At 40.8% G+C, this 21851-nt stretch overlaps 2 protein-coding genes across 5 annotated transcripts; one reads left to right on the top strand and one right to left on the bottom strand.

Moving 5' to 3' along the window:
- Positions 1-578: 578 nt before the first annotated feature.
- Mapda (N6-Methyl-AMP deaminase) lies at positions 579-19213 on the bottom strand. 4 transcript variants are annotated; one of them, XM_034495750.2, is made up of 11 exons: positions 19073-19213; positions 17270-17483; positions 16926-17056; positions 16374-16434; positions 12802-12889; positions 9113-9194; positions 6832-6958; positions 5977-6057; positions 4602-4740; positions 2492-2592; positions 579-1986 (listed from the first exon to the last, which is right to left on the bottom strand). In XM_034495750.2, exons 2-11 carry the CDS (start codon positions 17327-17329, stop codon positions 1774-1776), a joined length of 1083 nt encoding a protein of 360 aa, XP_034351641.1. In that variant the 5' UTR covers positions 17330-17483; positions 19073-19213; the 3' UTR covers positions 579-1773. The 4 variants fall into 4 exon arrangements, with proteins under 4 accessions (XP_034351641.1, XP_076785718.1, XP_034351642.1 ...); XM_076929603.1 differs by lacking the exon at positions 19073-19213 and adding an exon at positions 18854-19058; XM_076929604.1 differs by having other exon boundaries at positions 1852-2077.
- Positions 19139-21216, top strand: Lcmt2 (leucine carboxyl methyltransferase 2). Its single transcript, XM_034495749.2, has one exon. The coding sequence runs from the start codon at positions 19139-19141 to the stop codon at positions 21197-21199; it is 2061 nt and encodes a 686-aa protein (XP_034351640.1). The 3' UTR covers positions 21200-21216.
- The last annotated feature ends 635 nt before the right edge of the window (positions 21217-21851 follow it).

The raw sequence follows: 21851 nt of genomic DNA, 5'->3' as shown, positions 1-21851 counted from the left end.
TGGATAGAAGCAAAAGTAAAGCCTAAGAGAAAGCACTAAGAGGGAGCAAGTGGTCCAGGCCCCTAACCCTTTCATGTCTACAGCCTTTGTGGAAGAGGTATGCATAGAAATGTGTATTAGTAGAAACAATATTGTCATCTGCTTGCATCATGTTTCCTTAGCACTCTTACTACTTTTCCATATTTTCTCACTGAATATATTATACATCCTAATTTTCTGTCAATTTTTATTCTATAACACTTTGAAAGGCTATAGAATGCATACATTGAGGGTGAAGATGTATCTTTGTGGTAGAGTGCTTGCCCAGCAAGTGCAAGGCCCTGGATTCAATTCCCCAGCACAGTAAAGAAAAAAGATTACATTTTACAGATTTTATCTGTATAAGTAGATATAGTTAGAAATATAAGGTTATAAAACAATATCTAAGAACTTTGAAAGTTTAAATACTTTCCTTTATCATGTACCCTAAAAGGCAGACACAAAAATCTCAATCTTAATAATTGAATTAAGGGTGCCATCAGGTTTCTTTGAGATCAGGGAAACCATACATTATAGGAAGGAGAACAATTCAAGCATACTTTATTGTTTTAGTGTTTTTAATGCTGTGATAAAACACCATAACCAAAAGTAACTTAAGGAGGAAAGGGTTTATTTCCTCTTATAATTTGTAGTCCATCATCCTGGGAAGTTGAGACAGGAACTGAAGCTGAAGCCATAGGGGAGAGCTGCCTATGGCTTGCTCCTCATGCCTTGTTCCATTTCCTTCACTTTCCACTCAGAACCGTATCCCTAAGGGTGGCATCACCTTCCGTGGCATGGGCCCACAAACTGATCAAGCACTGATTAGGCTAATCTTGTGGGAGCATTTTCTCAGTTGAGGTTCCCTCTTCCAAATGACTCTAGCTTGAAAAAAAAAAAAACTAACCAAAAGATTTTTTATCTGTTAAAGTCTTTTTCTTTGCATTCAGAATCAATCTTAGATGTCCCCTATCTTTGGCTAATGTGCCCATGGTTTATGTGTATTTATGTAAGTCTGTATCTGTAGGCCATCATGTGGGCATGGGATTACTGGTGATCTAAGAACCCTAGAAGCCACAGTGCTACCATTACTACAAAGATCTTTTCAGGGAGTCCTAGCACTCTGGAGGTCCTGGTAGCTTCCACAAAGGAAGCTAAATAGAAGCTGATTTTAAACCAGAAGCTCCCGCTATGTGTCTTACTTCAAGCCAGTCATTTTTTTCTTTTCTTAAACTGAAATGATTACTCCAACCTCCTTTATATAGTTCTAAAGATGTTATGAGAAGGGCAAAGTTAGATTCTAGCTTTGTACTGGTCACCTAACAACCAGGCACCCATACAAACGGTGCAGGTGTGCACTGTGGACTAACATCAACAGTCTTAAAAAATGATACTTGAAAGGGTAAAAGGAAATGGAAGGAATCTGATTAAACCTAACAAAAGGGAGATTTCCCTGAAAACAGAGTTTCAGCTTCTCAAAAGGTTTATGGTAACCAATGTCAAAAGAGCTCTAAGTGAAAAAACAAGAGTCACTAGGGAATGAGGGTTTAACAACCCTTCAGCAAGCAGCATGGAGGTACAGCCATGCAAGACCTCAAGGCTCTTAGTCTGAGATTTACTGAGCATTTACCATGTGAAGGTGCTGGAGTTAGACCCCATATATACTTGGCTACCAAACTTCAAGGGAAGTCATTTCAAGTGGGCAGTAACCGAGTGGGGTACACAGAGCAGGAAGATGTTGGTTACAACATAGAATCAAAAGTCATTCACCTCATTACAGTTTAACACTTTCTGCTTCAGGTGAGTCCATCTTTTTTTCAGTTCAGACCTGGTATTATCAGAAGCAAAGATGTAGTTGATGGATTCATAAGACAGATCCCACACCTGAGATGGGGTCAAATTAAATGTTTCTGCTGCCAGTTGATATTCTTGAGAAAGGTATGTTGAAAAAACACCTTTATCATCAGTCTGCCGTGTAAACAAAAACAGTTCAAAATAAGATGCTTTGTAAAAATTAACTTTTTTGTGGTTCAGAATCTTATTTTCCCATTTCAGGAGTCTAAACAATTTATAAATGCAAAAAAAAAAAAAAAAAAAAAATTGTTTATATTAAAAGAAGAAGAAAAAAAAAAAAAAAAAAAGACCAGACTGCTTTAACCCTGGTTGCATGTTAAAAGCACATAAAGAATTTTAAAAGCATATTCATGCCCAAGACTCATCCAAGATCAAATAAAGCGAGAATCCTGTGGCATGGGTACTGGGTACCAGCATTTTTTTAAAGCTTCCCAAAATATTGCCCTACTGCTTCTCAGAACCAGCTGAGCCCTCTGCAGCCTCTCCTTCTGCATCCCCTCTAGCTCTGCTACTGGGACATTTCCTTCAGGTACTCAGGGAAGGCAATCATCAAGATACTAAATATATGACTTAATTCAATGTAGCAAGTTAGAAGGAGCAGAAATATAATACTTCTTACACAGATCACAGAAGGATGAGCAATGCTGTACCAGAATCCAAAGTGATGCTGGTCATAGGAAGGAACTGTCTGGCTTTTGATGTTTGAGGTCAAACAAAGTTCTAGAAGAAAGGGGAAAATCCTTCTATTAAAAGCAAGTAAGTGAACTCATTCAGTGACCACCATGCAGACTCACAAGAAACCTTCCAAACTCTGCTGATTTTAGCAGTTTCATTACTTCACAAAATGTATTGTTCATTACTTGTGATGTGAAATTGTAGCTCTGAGTTGGGATGTACCTTAGCAGAAGAGGGCCTACCCTACACATACAAAGCTCTGCATTCGCTTCCAACACTACATAGAAATACAGAGTGTACTTCAGATAATGCACTTATACAGAGGTATGTATTATTGCTATGACTGCCACTATACCCAACAAGGAGTTAGTGCTTTCTTCATAGTGATTTGCTTCCCTTGCTTTACCAAGATGGAACGATTACAGGCCTGGAATATAATTAGCCTGTCAACAATCCTTCATAGGGCTTCACATCCATTGTTTTTGGTTTGTTGTTTTTAAAAAAAGGTCTGGCTATATATCCCTGGCTGGCCTGGAACTTACTATGTAGACCAGACTGGCCTTGAACTCACAAAGCTCTACCTGCCTCTGCAGCGCTGGGATTAAAGGTGTGCTATCATGCCTGGCCTAATACTGACTGTTTTTGAGATGTAGTTTTTGTCTTCTGATGAGTTCTTACAAACTGTCTACTTTGTTTACTGTTTTATTCTCAGCAAATGGTGTAGTGACTGCAACAAAGTTATAGCTCATAAACATTCACCAGCAAGTGTGCAATGGTCAGTCATTATGGAAAAATAGATTTAACAATTTCCCTAATTTCTTAACATGTTTTTTAATTTTTATTTTACATGTCAGATGTTTTGCCTGTATATGTTTACGTGTCTCTTGTATGTCTGTTACCTGAGGAGGGAAGGCAGAAGATAATGTTGATCCCCTGGAACTGAGGTTACAGAGAGTTGTGTGCTCCCATGTGGGTTCTGGATATTGAACCCAGGGCCTCTGGAAGAGCACCATTGCTCTTAACCACTAAGCCATCTCCTTCAGCACCAATTTCCCCAGTTTTTGAGACATTTCCCTAATTAATCTAGGATATTCTCACTAGTAATCCTCCCGCCTCAGCCTCCTACATGGTAGGATTATAGGCCGGTGCCACCATGCCTGGTTATAATTCTTAAGTGTTATACATTTCCATAACATTAATTTTATATTTTTTTCATTTATTTAGAGATAGGAAGAGAGAGACAGAGAGAGAGAGAGAGACACAGAGAGCCAGAGAGAGAGAGAGAGACAATGAGACTGAATATGAATGAATGAGAGGAACCTGTGAGTCTCCAGATAGAACTCAGGTCATCACCATTGGCAGGATACTTGTGAACCATCTCACTGGACCTATGTGTTAATTTTATTATACTCATCTTCAAAATTCTAAATGACCTTTATTTTTTAAATTTTCTGTGTGTGAGTATATGCACATGAGCACAGGCCCTTGAAGAGCTCAGAAGAGGGCACCAGATCCCCAGGAACTGGAGTTGCAGCTGCCTGACATGGCTGCTGGGAACAGAACTCTGTTGCTCTGAAGAGATGGCTCAGTGTTTCAACCACTGAGCCATCTCCCCAGCCAACTTTTATTTCTTAAATAAACAAACCAACAACAAAACAACAGAAAATTGAGTTCCCAACACTAGGGACTGGAGCAGTCAGTAAGATGAACACAGAGACAACGACAGAGACAGAAAAAGGGAGAGGGAGAAAAATGAGGAGAGGGAGAGGAGCAGAGAGAAAGAGAGAGAGAGAGAGAGACAGAGACAGACAGAGACAGAGAGAGACAGAGAGAGAAACATAGAGACAGAGACCTGCCCTCCTAAAACTTACCTTCTAATAGAATCAAAAAGATCTACCACTTAAATGAGACCCAGAAAGCACACACACCATATGTTTTACTTTGTAAAGATCTGAGTTATAGATTAGTACTTTTTCATATAAATCTTGTAATCCAGGGCCTGGAGAAAGAAGGGCTAAAGAGCTGTCTAGGCAACAGGACATTCCAAGTCTTACCTAGAGGTATCTGGTGTTGCCTCACAAAGTTCACCTGATCCAGGGACCCTGCCTCGGAGGCGTTGAGAAATGTTCCATGCCCAATTCTGTCAGGAAGCAGATCCAGTAGCATCTGTGTTTCTTTTTCCTTATTTGGAATCTTCAGAAAAGTGAGAAGAGGGGATCAGTGACCTCTGCTGGCAACCGAGGTATTTTATTCTGCCCTCTGAGTACTGAATGCTGACATTCTTAGAAAACATAATTACTTAAACCTTCTTAAATCTTCCTAGGTGTACCAGTCATTTACAACCTAATAATAATCTTATAAAATTATAATAATAATGAACATAAAGAAATAAAAGCTAAGAAAAATGAATTTCCACACACAAAATAGAGACCCTAATTCTATATGTATATATGTGTGTACATATATTCACGTATATTAGGGAAAAAAGGAGAGAATTACATACACTAAATTTAACGTCATCTCTTGGGAGGATTTTACATCCTTTTCCTTTGGTGCTGTAATTCTTTATACTTGAAATTTCTTCAGGCATATAAAACTTTTAATCAAAAAAGTGTTTTTGAAAACACCCTGGTTCACAGTCTGGGATGGTGGAGCTAAGGGTGCAAGTCTAACTTCATGAGACTGCACGGCCTCATGTTTCTCCCAGTGTACTCATGCTGTATCCTGACAAGGTTATCCACGGCTACAGTGCAATCAGGAAATGGCCAGCTGTGTTCATTTTCTCTTAGATGGACTACAAGGCACATGACAAGAACATTTTTTTTTCCTTTGGGGGGGATGGTCAGGGAGGGTTCAAGACAGGGTGCTACAGGAGCCCTGGAACTTACTCTGTAGATTCACCTGCCTCTGCCTCCTGAGATTAAAGTGCAGAAATAAAAGGCCACCACTGTCCAGCTGGCCAGAACATTTTTAAATGAACTATTTTATACTCAATGAAGCAAATAAGAAACTCTAAAATACCAAGCAGGTTCTGATCCTAAGAACAGGCCAGAGATAACTGGTTACAAAATAATGGGAACCATAAAAACTTAGAAACAGTAACATGAAAACAAATCAGGCCTTAATGTTTTAATTAACATTTAAAAATACTTCTTACTCCCCCTTTTAAAGATTACTTACTCCCCTCTAAATAGCATTGTGACACATGCCTGAAACCCTTGCACTTGGGAGGTGGAAGCAGAAGGATCAGAAGCTCAAGGTGATTCTTGGCTACAAAGTGAATTCCAGGCCAGTCTGGGTTACATGAGACCATACCTCATAAAAAGAAAAGAAAAAAAAAGTTTTCCCCAAGATAGGCTTATTTCTAGTTACGAACAACTCTACTTTTTAAATTATAGTCTGCCCTTTTCACTCTATAACAGTATTTACCTCTGCAAGATGCAATGCCAACTTCAGACCTGCCTTTTTAGCTTCTAAAAGAGGCTCCAAGAAGTCTTTTGCTTGTCCTATCTTGAAGATAAAATGAGGGTTCATGAGAAGTCTGAGCACACAGAGGGATCTGGGGTTCTACCCCAATACAGGGGTAAAATGATGGCACACTGGTTTCTTCTGAACCTCTGCCTTATGGAGAGCTATAACGTGTTGGACACTTTAGGGAACACACCATGGAAAGGAAATCCCTGACCTTGAATCTTAAGTCCAGTGCCAGTGAGCTAAGCTTAGTAAATAAGTTGAATATGACAGGCCAAAATTTTTATTTCTGAAAGACAAATAGATGTTTAGTATTGTGGAGAACTTACTTGGTTTAGAAAGCTTTCATAATTAAAACACACACACATATAAATCACAAAAACAGACAAACATCAAAGACAGGTCATAACAAAGAATTATTTGGCCCCAAGTATCAAGACTTTTGTTTGAATCTTTCACTCAGGAAGCTCATGAAACCTTTCTTTCTAGGGAGTTTAAGGCATAATTACACTCTCAACACTTTTCTCTATGTATCATACATAATGCAATTAACTTCCGCACACAAAGACTGTTATTAGTTGTATATTGTCTTTAGAAAAATGGAGAATGGTCATATCTAATATCTATAATCTATTTTTATGGTATTTCTTTTAAAAACCCTTAAGAAAAGCCATGCTATGTATTCTGATGGTCTAGGGCAGAACAGGGCTTCATTTGGTGTCTGCTGGACACCAATGCATGATATGACGCTCCTAACTATTCCTCACCCTACTGTCTGATTCTGCCATTAGGAGAGAAAATATAGTAACTTACAGTTGGATCTCCACTGAGGTCAAGGCCAAGAACTGTATCCTCAGTAGAGAGGAAGAACTCTTTAGCAAGTTTGACAGTCTCCTTGGCTATTGTTGGGCCACCTCTTCTGTCAATTGCCATCAAATACCTTTAATATAAGAAAAATACAGTTGATATTAACTTGGCAGGAAGATATTATGATCAAGAAAATCACAGATGAAGCCAGGCATAGGTGCGTATGTGCTTATAATCAAAGTATCTGGAAGGTGGAGGCAGGAAGATCATCCTTGGCTACAAAGTGAGTTCAAGGCCAGTGTAGGATGCAAGAGAACTGTCTCAGAAAAATCAAAACAAAACAGAAACCTCTACCAATTTCAAACCAACTAATTCCAGAAAAAGTTACCTTTAATCATATGCCTTCTCTTTACTCAGCTGCTTCATTGAAGTTACTTAGCACAAAACTACCCGGAGAGTAAGGGCAACTCAGAACCACAAAATTACCAGAGAATGGGTAGAGTTTGAGGCCAGCCTAGGCCACATTAGACCATGTCTAGAACCTGTCTAAAAGAAAACAAAACAACAACCCAAATCCACATTGAAAAACTAGTAATGCATATAAAAAGACATTTAGGAATGTTGCCAGGGAAAGAGTGGTGGCTCCTTGAACATGGCTTATTATATAAAGTAGTGAGTCTAAACATGGCACTGCACTTTGATACACAGAATAAGACATGAATGCCTAAGTAGAATTGGTATCTAGTATTCAAATTTCCAATTATCTCACTTTTTTCCCCTATCTTTGGTGTGTGTGTGTATGTGTGTGTGTGTTTTGTTTAGCTTGAATCAGAACCTAAATGAAGCCTGTACTTTGTTAATCACTGCATCTCGTATCTTTTTTAAAGTGTATTTTTTGTATAGGTGTGCACATGTTCACTTGCAGGAATGCAAGTATAGGTAGGATGTGCATTTTGAGCTCATGAAACTCAGACAATTGGATGTGGATTCTCAAGGACCTTTTGTCTGAAAAAGAGTCTCATTGGCCTGGAACTTCCTCATGTAGGCCACACTGGCTAGCCTGTGAACTTCCAGGGATCTGTCTGTCTCCAACTCCTATCTCACCATCTCTAGGATTACAGCATGGGCATCTGGCTTTTCTTACAACATGGGGGTTCTAGGGATTTGAATTCATGTCTTCACATTTGCTAGGCAAGTCCTTTATCAACTGAACCATCTCCCCACCCCCTTAAGTCTCTTTTAATCTAGCCAGTTCTCTTCCATTCTCATTTCCATCCTAACTCTTTTCTTGTAATTAGTTTTTTTTTTTTTTTAAAAAAAAAAATAAGGTTGTTTCTCCTATAAAGCTTCTCACAGTCTGGATTTGCTGCATCCCTATTTTAAAATGCCCTCTTGTATTTTCTATAAAGAAATAATTGGACCTAGTCTAGAAGCTTAATACCATCAGATTTATTTTTTGGCAAGAATAAATAGGTGATAAAATATCATGGCACATGCTATAATCCCAGCACTTGGGAGGTAAAGGCAGAAGGGTCAGGAGTTCAAGGACAACCTTATCTAGATAGCAAGTTCCAGGCCCATCTGAGTTATTTGACCCTGTCTCAAAAGACAAAAACACCATCAGAAGGCTGACTTTGTTCAAAGAACTGGAGATGTTCAAAGAACTGGAGAAGTACTAATGAATCAACAACAAGGTCTCTCACATCTCTGAACTTACATTCCAGTCAAAGGGTGTATGTACTTCATGACAATACAAGTTAATACCATAGAGGCCCATGGGTGAGGAGGGGATTTGGGGCCCAGACTGGTCAAGATGGCATCTTTGAGGAAATAACAGCCAAATTGAGACCTGAATAGCTATGGTGGACATGGTGGAAGGCATAAGTGCCTGTAAGTGCAAGGCATATATAAGGCTATAGGTCTTAGCCTATAGCAAAGAGAGTAAGCTAATATGGACTAAGAGAAGTGGCTTAGACAGTGACTGAAGAAAGGCAGCCAGATCAGGTGGGACTATGCAGGTAGCTATAAAAAGTCCACTTCAACTTAACAGCAGTGAGAAGCCATACTCAACTTGAGCAAAAATACTAGAATTTTACGACCAGATGACTAAATTCAGTATTGTGTTCTCATCTTAAGCAATAGGGTTCTTGATTCTATTTATTTGTATTATAGGTAAAAATCATAACATAATAGTTGATATAAAAATCCGTCTAACCTTTATAAGACATTAAAACATCACATTCCGTTTTTTAAAGGGGTAACTATTATTGATATACCATCTTCTTACCTAACATCAATATCTAAGTTTTCTTGTTTGCATTGTTTTATGCCTTCAAGTATAGATTCCACGTAAGTCTTCCTAGTCATTCCTTGAAAGAACACAGAGGAACACATGTAAAGACATTATCACCTATTTAATCCTTCAAACAATATCACTGAATGAACATCACTGTATGCCATGCTAGGGCTTGGCTAAAGATGAATGAAGCATGACCTTTAGGGAAATTTTATTTTAAAATATTTTATCTTGTTTGAGTGTGCACATGCACAGATGTGTATGAGTACCCACAGAGGCCAGAAGAGGCCTGGAGCTAGAGTTACACGTTGTGGTTAGCCACCTGATATAGGTGCTGAGAGCCAAACTGGTCCCCTGCAAGAGCAGATAGGCTCTTAAATCCTGAGCCAACTCTCTGGTCCCCAAGGAGAAACATTTTAGTATAGTATTCTTTGTCTGTGGACCTGCAGACTGAACCTAAGACATCATGATTGCTAGGCAAATGCTCTACCACTAAGTCACAGTCCTATTCCCTAAAAGATGTGGCCCAGGCTGGGTTCAAACTCATGGTCCTCCTGCTTCTACCTCTTCATTATGTGATATCACAGCAGTTAATGTAACTGTATTTTAATAAAATTGAAAGGACAGAGTTTAAAAGATGAAGAAAAACCAAAATCAACTTTAGGGATAATAAGTGCTTTATAAAAGTGTTCATAAGTGGGCTGGAGAGATGGCTCAGTGGTTAAGAGCACTGACTGCACTTCCAGAGGTCCTGAGTTCAAATCCCAGCAACCACATGGTGGCTCACAACCATCTGTAATGGGGTCTGATGCCCTCTTCTGGTGTGTCTTAAGACAGGTACAGTGTACTCATATACATAAAATAATAAAAATCTTTTTAAACAAATGTTCATAAGCAAACATAAAAGTAATGAAACATAGAAAATGAAAAAAATACCAAATGACAAGCAATACAAGCCCATGGGAAAATTAATCTTGTGGGGAGGGGCTCTTTGAGGGAGGGTCCAGGAAGAGGGAGGGACTCTGTGAGGAAGGAGCCGGGCAGCATTTGGGATGGTAAGAGAGAAAGAAAAAAAGAAAAGAAAGAAAGAAAGCTAATCTTTGTCTTCTAACCTCCACATGTGTGCTATAGCATGTTTCTTATATAATAGTAATTTTTTAATTTAAAAAATAAGTAATTGCCAGCATGGTGGTACTACTGTAATCTTGGCATCTCGGGGGTCTGAGGCTGGAAGTTAAGTTTTAGACCAGCCTAGTCTACAAAGACCATTTCAAAATACCAAATAAATAAATAAAAAGATTTTTTCACTTAACAGGATTTTTTTTTTTTTTTTTTAGTTTAGAGAAAAGGAAAAAAAAAAGATCTCAAGTTTCTTTCCCTCAGCTCTGATCATGATGTGCCTCGTACCCAGGGCCTTGGAGATGTTATTCCAAGTCTGAGTATACGAGTCTCTCCCTGGGACACTTTGCAAGACTGTTCCAAAACAGCCTCTAAAACTGCCTTTTACTTGTCATAAATACTTGTTTTGATAGAAAACTTTCAATATAACAAAACGTTATAAAGAATAAAAAGCAGTAACCACGATCCCACTACTGATCGGTAGCTACACCTTACTTACTCTTGTATACACGTGTATATGTTTAGCATATAAAATACTACTCGCTTTATATGTTCATTAATTTAACACTGCATTGGTAACTCCACCTGGAAGTGTCTTTGTAAGTAGATTTTTTTTTTTTTTTGGAGACAGAGTTTCTCACTATGTTGCTGGCTGGCCTGGAACTCCCTCTGTAGATCAGGCTGGCTTTGAACTCACAGAGATCTACCTGCCTCTACCTCAAAAGTGCTGGGATTAAAGGTGTATACCTCCATATCTGGCTGCAAATATTTTTTTCTTAGTTTTATCTGTGTTTGTATGTGTGTATGTTACCATACATGGGCATGCACATGCCACACTGTATAACTTGAAACTGATTCTACAATTTAAAACTGTGAAATTAGAATCTGCATTTTTCATTTCAATATTTATTTGACTAGCTTCAAATTTTAGTCCTTAATTGACTATATACATCATGGTGTAAGATAACCTAAGTCTCTTTCGGTCAAGAGAGATTCAGTGATAACATATAATATCTCCTGATGAAAAACACAGAACAAAACAAATCAACAAGCTCCCCAGCCCCCAAGCAGAAACTCAGTATTCTCTCAGTTTTGAGTGTTACATGTAGGAGGTACTATGCCTGGCCTGACATAGCTCTCATGAAAGGTCTATGAAATTCCTACACACCATACCCAGTTCAACTCTGTCCCCAGAGGGTTTGCCTTGCTTCTAACCTAATATTACCAGTCTCTAAAGAGTCTCTGAGTATCAGACTTTCCAGTGAGTGCCATATAATAGTACATTATAGCTACTCAGTGACATTATTTCACAAGGCAGAAACAAGAATAGCCTTTGCTGGAGACAAGGGAAAGGCGATGTCCTTTGTGTCTATGTGTTTATGTGGCTACACTTTCATTGAGTGTTTGTGTATATGCAAATCTGTGTGGAGGCCAGAGGACAACCTGTTGGGGGGTTGGTCTGGTGCTGCTATATACTCAAATACTAAATACTGGCCCCCAAGATCTGGTGACAGTCCCAATGAACAGATTCTCACATATGCCAAATGATGTTGTAAAAACTTTGCTCACCTATCTTCTCTGACTGGTTAAATAAAGGAAGCTATAGCCAATTACTGGAGAGAATAGAGGTAGGTGGGGTTTTGGTTACCAGACTGGGAGTCATAGGTAGGGACCATGAGAAGACAAGAAGAGAGAAGGAGAGAGCAGGAGGTCTCTATTAGATTCGATGGACTAGGAGTGCATGGCTGAGTGACATGCCCCTGAGGACAGACTGCTGGAGCAGAAAGAACCCAGGCAAGACTCAAACAGCAAGTACTTGGAGAGTGAAGCTGGATATTAGCCAGTCTGGCATATAAAAAATAGATTAGGGGTAATTCGCCCAGTAATTGTTCTGAGACTGATTAAATAAATCTAATAGTTTTAGTCTCTTCCATTCGGAAGCTAGCCAGGAATAAAGATAAAGATAAATATTTCCTTTTATAAACTCAATTATAACAACCTGAGATAGTCCTCTGGTGCCATTCACCTTGTCTTTTGAGACAGACTCTCACTGGCAGAGGGCTGAACTGATGACTGGCTGGCCATCAAGCCCCAGGAATTTGCCTGTCTCCATTTTCCTAGTGCTGAGGTTCCAAGAGCACCATGCCCTGCCTTTTTACATGAGTTCTGGGTCTTGAATTCAGGTCCTCATGCTTGCAAAGCAAGTACTTTACCAACTGAGCCATCTCCCCATATGCTGTGTCCTTTTCTTGAAGAAAACAAAACCAAGGAAGATTAGATTAAAAGAGGGGCTATTTCCTAAGTAGGTTTCATACTTATTCAAGAATCACTTCTGAATGCTGGACATCACTGTGGCTCATTAGTAGGTCACTGGACTACAGTGTGTGAGGCACTAGACTTGAAACTCAGCTCCACATATACTTTTAAGAAGCCATTTGAAGCATCACTAATGTATACTATAAGACATTTGTTGTTGAATAATAGAAACAAATAGGAACCTTGTGTGATCAGGACACGTGAAAACGGAACAAGACATTCACTCAGGACTAATGAAACTTTACCAGTAGCATTTTCTCCTCTGGGAGTGCTTCTCAGCTCCAGGTACTTGACTCCATCATCTGCAAATTCCTTAATGACATCTTTTGTGACCTGATAATAAAGGCAATGTACACAATGTTGATAATGCTATAGGAAGGTGCCCAATAGGAAGGGCAAGAGCCACAGTTTCATTTCACTTATTAAATTGCATTGACAACGCCTGTTGGAAACCTCCCAGGTAGTAGGGACTGCCTACTTCTTCCATCCCTAATGCAGACTATGTCAGTTCGACAATAGTTTCCTTGACCCGAGTCCCATCTGAAAACTAAGTCTGCACATCTGCTGCTCTGTTCTTTACCTTCCTGCCTTTCTTTTTTCTTTCTTTTTTGAGACAGGGTCTTGGATATTCCAGGTGAGCCTTACTCTTACCTGATTCTCCTGCCTCTGCCTGCCTAATGGCATGCCTGCCTTTCTTTCCCTTCTTTAAACCATTCCTTGACTTCCAAGTGTTTACAATAGAAGATAAAATAGAAAAATGAGTCAAAGCCACTGAGCTGTGCAATGTTTTAACCGTGCTGGAGAATGGGGAATGGACAGACAGAAGTAAACAGCTCTGTGAATGTGACGTTTAGCTATCACCTGTGTGCCAGCTACAGTCATGTTTTATGCAAGTTACTTAGGAATGCCTTGTATTTTTCATCAAATTCCAGCAAAGCTAACTTTTTCTCTGAAGTATTTGGGGAAACTCCCCTTAGACAAAAAAGTGTGTGTTAAAGCAGAACTAACACAGTACACATTTTCCTTTCCTGCTATCAATCCTAAGAAATATCAAATTTAGATGGGGAAAAAGACCAGACTGAGGATCCCACAGGTCTGTCCTAGTTACCTTCAGCTGTTATACCAATCTTAATCTTCTTTGACTGTGTGCAAGGACAGGGCCTTAACACAGAAACAGCGCTGGCTGATTCTACAGACAGTACCAAAGTGATAGCACTTAGAGGAGTCATGGCAATGCAATGTCTGCACCCACTTTTTTGCCCTTATGAAAATCAAAAATACGCCCTCTGCTCTCTCTCTCTGCATCTCCCGGTTCGAATCCCGCTTCTCCCGTGCAACTCTGTCTGAGTCTCATGGGGAAAAAAAAAAAAAAGAAAAAAAGAAAACCAAAAATGATCCCTCCCCCCACTAGTTTTTCTAAGATAGGGTTTCTCTGCATAGCCCTCTCTCTCCTGGAACTAGCTCTATAGATCAGGCTGGCTTCAAACTTGAAGATCTGCTTGTCTCTGCCTCCCCAATGCTGAGCTTAAAGTCTTGTGCCACTACTGCCTGGCCCAAAAAGGAATTTTTTTGTTTTAGTTTTTCAGGACAGGGTTTCCCTGTATAGCCCTGGCTATCTGTCCTAAACTAGATTTGTAGACCAGGCTGGCCTCAAACTCAGAGATCCTCCTGCCTCTCCCTACCAAGTACTGGGATTAAAGGTGTGCACCAACATGCTCAGCCCTTTATCCTTCTCATGGTTTGCTCAGCAGGGGTACAGTGTCCAAGGCAGGCTAGGCCCTGCCGCATGAATAATTAACCAAAAACTACCCAGTCGGCTTGCCTACAGACCAATCTTATGGAAGCATTTTATCAATGAAGACTCCCTCTTTCCCGGTCTACCTAGGTTTGCATCAAGTTAACAAAAACCAGCCAGGATGACTCACAATCTCACTTCTATAGCAAATGATGTCTTAGTCTTACAGATGTTCATGTAATATATGGCTACTTCAGTGTTATCACCTGTAGATGCTTGTGCCAGGAACATAAACCAAATGTATAGAATCTTTATGTCTCATCTCATTTAAGAGTTTCCCACCAACTGTCTGTCTGAAACACAATGAAGCAGGCAAGCATAGCATTACTCTACTCGTAGCATGCCAAGCTCTCAAAACCCAGAATGTCATTATTCTCCCTGTAATGTCCATTGATAAAGTAAGATCTGAGCTCCTGTGGTAGACTGTGCCCGCTAGCATCTGCTGAGCAGACAATGAGACTGCATCATTTTGGATGCCTATAAATCCCTACCTCTGTCTCCAACAGAGAGCTTATTGAATTCCATGGATCCATCTACTAACAAAGCCCCAGAAGCAGGGACTGTGTCTGTGTCTCTTTATATCCCCCTATATATTTGGTATAGTGACTGATACATTGGGAATACACACTCAACTTTTGCTCAACAGATTTTTTTTTAATGACAATTCTTTTAAAAATCAGTGTAAGACATTGGCCTAACACCTAATATAAAGTCTGTTGTTTAAAAAAATGAAGAAGTGAGTGGAAGGAAAAAGGAGGAAGTGAGGAAATTATTAAATTATCAAAGTTAATTCTTTTCTATAAGGAAATCAATACAATTAACATGATTATTCCAAAGAGGAAAAAACCTGACTACTTCAAAGTTAATCCTCCAGAACACAGATTGTATTTTTTTTGGAGGGGGGCCATGTTGGTGTGGTAAGGATCAAACCAAATCCAGGGTCTCCTTTATACTGGGCAAGCCCTCTACCTACCTTGCCACATTTTTGTCCTTTTCTGTATCTGTTTCCTTCCTTCCTTCCTTCCTTCCTTCCTTCCTTCCTTCCTTCCTTCCTTCCTTCCCTGTGCATGCCTTTCTCTCCCCTCCCTTCCCCTCTCCCTCTTTTTCTTTCCCTCTCCCTTCCTCTTCCTCTCCCTCCTCTTCCTCTTCCTCTTCCTGCTCCTCCTCTTCCTTCCTTCTGTTCTCTCTCTCTCTCTCTCTCTCTCTCTCTCTCTCTCTCTCTCTCTCTCTCTCTCTCTGTCAATCTTGCTGTGCAGTCCAGGCTAACCTTGAACTTGTGGTCCTCTTGAGTACAAGAAGACTAGGAATACAGGGCCTCAACTACAGAGAAAATATGAGATTAGTCTGTTAGTCTGGGCTCCATGAAAAAGAAGAAAGAGAGAAACAGATAAGAACGTAATGCCTATCTGAGAACAAATATTTTTTTTTGAAAATTTATTTTTATTTTGTGTGCACAAACATTTTTCCTGCATATATGTCTGCACACCATGTGTGTGCAGTGCCACAGAGGTCAGAGAGGATGTCAGATGCCTGGAACTGGAGTTACAGAGGGATCTCAGTACCATGTGGGTGCTGGGAATCAAACCCAGGTCCTCTGCTAGAGCAACCAGTGCTCTTAGCCACTGAGCAGCCCTCCAGCTCCCAGCTATTTCTTATGACACGTCATATCTGGAAAGCAGGGTCAGGGTTTCCTACCTGTGCTCCCTGTCCAATACAAGATCTGACCTTGGTTCTTTCCTTACTTCCTCTGTTTTCCTTCTACCCACTTCTTCTTTTTTTAAAAACAATAACAGACTTTATATTAGTTCTTAGGCCAATGTCTTACACTGATTTTTAAAAGAGTTGTCATGAAAAAAATCTATAAATTAATAGAAAAAGAAAGAAAAAATACAGAGGGAAGAGAGGAACTGGGGGGACAAAGCATTTTCTTCAGAGCGTTGATGAAAGCAAAAGGCCATGTGCAACGTGAGCTGTGCACTGCTTTGCAAAGCCACACCATTCTAGCCCTCCTCCATGTCTCACCATCAGGATGTCCTCAGCATTCGTAGTAAGCTGATGAATAACTTGGAACATCTGGAAACATCTACAAATGAAAAAAGTGTTTTAATATGCTTTAGTCAACAAAAACTCGTTACTCAAGAGAAACTCTCAGAATGGAACTAATTAGTAAATTTGAGGTTAACAGTAAGTATATGCTTAATTCACAAAGAACTACACGGCACATTTTACATTGATCTAAAAAGACAATTTTAATAGCTAAAATAAGATATTATTTATTTATATTGAAAAGTATGAACTAGTCATTCCTATTCTTCAGTCCTGCCAGGAACAGCAAACAGAGAAAAATCAATCTGTCTTCATTTTCAAATCTAAGGAACAACTCAATATAACAAACAATATAAGTAATTAGACATATTGTCATGTCTGTAGTCTGACAGCTGAAAAAATGCTGTATGTTAGGTTGTATATTTTATGCCTGATATCTACCCTCTTTAAGGATTAAAAATCTGATTCTTATATATTATAATCTCAAAATACAGACATGAAAAATTCCCACAACCTTCCCAAACTCACTCTTCTAAAGTCCTTTTCTTTCCCTTGTCAATCATGGTCATGTGACCATGAACTTTAAGATGTGGCTTCTTGGCTATTAATTTCTTCATGGTACTGGAACTAATGGAGCCATTCAAGTGGGCATGAAGCTCCTAAAACAAGAGTACATTCAGTTAACAAGTGTCTATTAGATTCATAGCCCCATACCAGGCCCTGGTTGCCTGGTTCCTAGTTGTACTTTATAGTAGGCAAGCTACTTGGCTTAGCTATACCCCTTCTAGTCTCTACCCATAAACTTCACTTCTCTTTTGTGGAAAACACAAAAGCCATTATACAATAACAAGAATTCTGTAGTTAATTCTTACCACTTTTGGCAATTGCACATAGAAGTCTGTCTCTGAAGGCCACTGTTGTTCGGCCTCCATCACTTTAGTAAAGGGAAAGTTTCTCTTCGCTCTTATTCTTGGCTTGGACAATATCTGACTTATCAAAGTCAGAATTCCTGCAGTGCCGGACTTTCTTCAGATTGCCATATTTTATCAAGATTTGCTCTGTGTGCAGCTTTGGGATCACTTTCACCTATTAACAAATGTAACTGTTTTCAGATCTATCATACAAAATAGAAACACTACTGCTGATATCTTCTTTTTACACCTCCCACCCCCCCCAACTCCCACTAAGTTAAGCAAAGCTAACTTATTATGTCTGCAGTGAAGAAATGACTAATAAAAAAATATGAACAAGAAAAAAAAAAAGGAAAACTAAAAATCCAGAGGTAGTCTGTTCCTTAACTCTTCTCTACTGGGTGATGTCAGGCTAACTTGCACATGGAGCATGTATTTGCTTTCACAAGAAAACACTTTTTATTTCACATTCATGTTGCACAAACTCTTTCCTTAAGTGGGCTGAGTCTGTCAGGCCCAGATCCTGTATTTGGATGGAAGCTAGTACTTGCTGTCTCCTGGGAGACTAGATACCTTTATTAACATACACTTGCTGAATGGTTCTGCCACAGAATCTGCTCTTCTAAGATCACTAATGCACTCCTAACACCATAACAGTTTCCAATAACCAAATCTTCACAGAAACTTTTTTTTTTTGACCCAGCCAGACTCCAAAACTCATGCTCTCAACCCTTACATTCTACTACTGTGAGTTAACCATTCTTAACGTTTTTCTAATTTCCTTTCCTAATCCAGGCAGACACCAAATTAGTAAATGATAAAGTTTTTACATATCTCTGGAGGTGCTATTTTACTGATATCTCCTAGGTACACAACGTAGAAACCTTCTTTAAAACTCCAACCTGGGGTTGCTTTAAAAAAAACGGGAAGGGGAAACTCAACATGCCACAGGGAATAATCACATCTCTTCCGAAGCTATTTTCAGCGGACATAATATCATTTAAGAATCACAGAATCTATGCCGGGAGATGGTGGCGCACGCCTTTAATCGCAGCACTTGGGAGGCAGAGGCAGGCGATGGTCTACAGAGTGAGTTATAGAACAGCCAGGACTACACAGAGAAACCCTGTCTCGAAAAAACCAAAAAAAAAAAAAAAAAAAAAAAAAAAAAAAAAAAAAAAAAAAAAAAAAAATCACAGAATCTTGGAAGTGCAGGGGAGTGTCATTTTATAAGTGAAGTCATGCAGAATACTTTACTCACTGTAGACCTAGCACAGAACTTAGAATGCAGTAGAATAAATAGCATGTACCGGGGCAGGGGGTTAAATTATCAAGTAATTATCTGTAAAGGTCTCTTTCTTCACTTTCCATATGGCCTAATTTAAGATTTAAATGAGTTCTCCCTCGCAATGAAAACATTCAATAAAGGAAAAACTGTTACTTTCGTGCAAGGAACAATCTACTCTTGACTGCTAAAGACCCGAGATGCTGGTCCTCTTTTGCCGGACCAAACGGATATCATCAGGTCGTCAGCCTCCAACTCACCTAAAAATGTTCTCAATTACGAGAATCTACACAAGTTTTTTTTTCCTGTAGAAAATGCCTAAACAAAGTGGTAACTGCTCCCAAGCGCTAGCTGTCATCGAGTCAGAGGGCATGTTCCCGGGAAAACGTAATTTGGAAAGAAAAAAAAAGTCAAAAAACAAAAACAAAAAACCTCTCGCGGTTTTTTGGCAGAGAGCGTTCAGCCCGGAAGTGACGCACCCGGAAGCGGATGAGCTGGAGCTCGGTAAGTGTTCGGTGTGGAGTATTGCGGAGCGCCTTCTGGTCATGGGCCCGCGAAGCCGCCAGCGCCGGGCGGGAACGGTCCAGAGCACCAACGACAGCAGCTCCCTCAGCAAGCGATCGCTAGCCGCACACGGATACGTGCACGATGCCTTCACGGCGCTGCTGGTCCCGGGGCCCGTGCGGAGGACGCCGCTTATCCACCGTGGCTATTACGTGCGCGCGCGCGCCGTGCGTCACTGCGTGCGCGCCTTCCTCGAACTCACTGGCGCGCTCCCATCCCCGACAAGGGCACAGATCCTGTCACTGGGCTCAGGCTCCGACTCTCTTTATTTTCGTTTGAAAGCTGCGGGCCTGCTGGCCCGAGCTGCCGTCTGGGAGGTGGACTTCCCGGATGTGTCTCGACTCAAGGCGAAGAGGATCGAGGAGACCCCGGAGCTGTGCGCGCAGACCGGTCCTTTCAAGATCGGGGACTCAGCGTCAACTCTGTGCTTTGAGAGCTCGGACTACCGCATCCTTGGCGCTGACCTGCGGGAGCTCCAGCGGTTAGGCGAGGCCTTGGACGGCGCTGGCCTGAACGCCACCTCCCCAACGCTGCTCCTGGCCGAGGCGGTGCTGACCTACCTGGAGCCCTCCAGTGCTGCAGCCCTCATCGCCTGGGCTGCCCAGCGTTTCCCCGATGCCCTTTTCGTGATCTATGAGCAGATGAAGCCGGGCGATGCGTTTGGGCAAATCATGCTGCAGCACTTTCAGCGATTGCACTCACCTCTGCATGGCCTGGAGCTTTTTCCCGACGTGGAGGCCCAGCGCCAGCGCTTCCTTCAAGCTGGCTGGACTGCCTGCAGCGCCCTGGACCTGAACGAGTTCTATCGCTGCCTTCTCCCGGCAGATGAGCGCCATCGGGTAGAGACACTTGAGCCGTTTGATGAGTTTGAGGAGTGGCATCTGAAGTGTTCCCACTATTTCATCCTGGCAGCATCCAGGGGAGACATTCTGTCAGAAACTCCAGTGTTTGTGCCCTCAGAGGCTTCTTTTCATATAGATCCTGCTTCACCTTCAGGGTTTCTTTCTGCCAGAGTAGTCACTAGTGATCACCAGCACTCAAGCCTGAAACGATATGGCCACACCTCTGTCCTCTTGAGCCCTGGCATTATTTTTAGTGCAGGAGGCTTTGGAGAACAAGAGGGACGACACTGCCGAGTGAGCAGGTTTCACTTGCTCTCGAGATCCTGTGACTTTGAATGGAAAGGCTGCCAAATAAGTTCTTTGGGGACTGAAAGCCAGTGGGATGGACGCCTTTATCACACCATGACAAGGCTTTCTGATACTCGGGTTTTGGTTCTTGGAGGGAGACTATCCCCAGTAAGTCCAGCCTCTGTGGCTCTCCAACTTGATTTATACATAAGTGAGGATAATTGCCCTGAGGGCCAAAATGTAATGGTAACGAAGTCTGCCTTGAAAGAAGGTTCCATGTTGTTACGTTGGCGGCATTCAACAACAGAAGTATACTATCAGAATCAAAGATACTTATTTGTGTATGGTGGCCGAAGTGTGGCAGAGCCTGTGCTAAGTGACTTTCACTTTTTACATGTAGAGACAATGACTTGGGTCAGAATCCCAGTACAAGGCGCATCCCCCAAAGGTCGGCATTCCCATAGCGCCTGCAGTTGGCAAGGGGGAGCACTTATTGCTGGAGGTCTTGGGGCTTCTGAGGAGCCGTTGAGCTCTGTATTCTTTCTCAGACCAATGTCCTCTGGATTCCTCTGGGAATCAATAGATATCCAGCCCTCCATTACCCCAAGGTACTCTCATACCGCTCATGTATTTAATGGAAAGCTGCTTCTGGTTGGAGGGGTCTGGATTCATTCCTCCTCAGTTCCTGGAGTGACTGTCATCAGTTTGACTACAGGGTTGAGCTCTGAATATCAGATTGACACAGCGTCTGTGCCATGGCCGTTAATGTTGCACAACCACAGCAGCACCCTCCTTTCTGAAGAGCAGCAGCTCCTGCTTGTTGGAGGTGGAGGGAACTGCTTTTCCTTTGGTACTTATTTCAACCCCCACACAGTGGCATTAGATCTTTCTTCCTTAAGTTCAGGGCAATAAAGACTTTGATATATTAAGGACCTAAGGATGAATTTGGTTGTATTGTTATGCTCCCAACACACACACACCTTTCTTACCACACCATTGAGCATAAACCATGAAAATGATAATTCAAATACAGACCAACAGTGAGTATAAAGATAAAGCATTCAAAAGAGTGGTGTATGTCCTCAGGGCCTCAGCATCATGTGTCCAGTTTTCTGGGATTCTACCAATTTTCAAGTCTTAGCCATTTATTGAGTCACAACAACCTTTAGCCTAAGGGGAAAAAAAAAAAAAATCCCAAACCTGGGTCTTGTGATCTAGATTATATTTTAGAAAAAGTTTCACACAGATCCTTGGTAAAAATACACAGTTGAATATAGTTCAGGAATATAGTGTTGACCTGTTCCAATGGGCAAACAGTCTGAAATGAACACTGCAGTTTAAAGACTCCTGCTTTTAGTTTGAACACAGAGAATTTTAACAGTGAGAAAAAGTACAACTTGAAAATTGTGCTTTTGATCACTTTTTTGCTAATGTTTTCTATTTATCTAGCCTTATAAGTGCTAATAAACCAGACATTTAATGCTTTAAGTTTGTACCTGGTATAATGAATGATGTTTGTTCCAGATCTTGTTATATCTTTCATTGTCAGCTGTCACTGTTCGGA

Source organism: Arvicanthis niloticus, chromosome 2 (genome assembly GCF_011762505.2).
Source record: "Arvicanthis niloticus isolate mArvNil1 chromosome 2, mArvNil1.pat.X, whole genome shotgun sequence".
NCBI classification, from domain to species: Eukaryota; Metazoa; Chordata; class Mammalia; order Rodentia; family Muridae; genus Arvicanthis; species Arvicanthis niloticus.
This window is presented reverse-complemented; position numbering and strand designations above follow the sequence as displayed.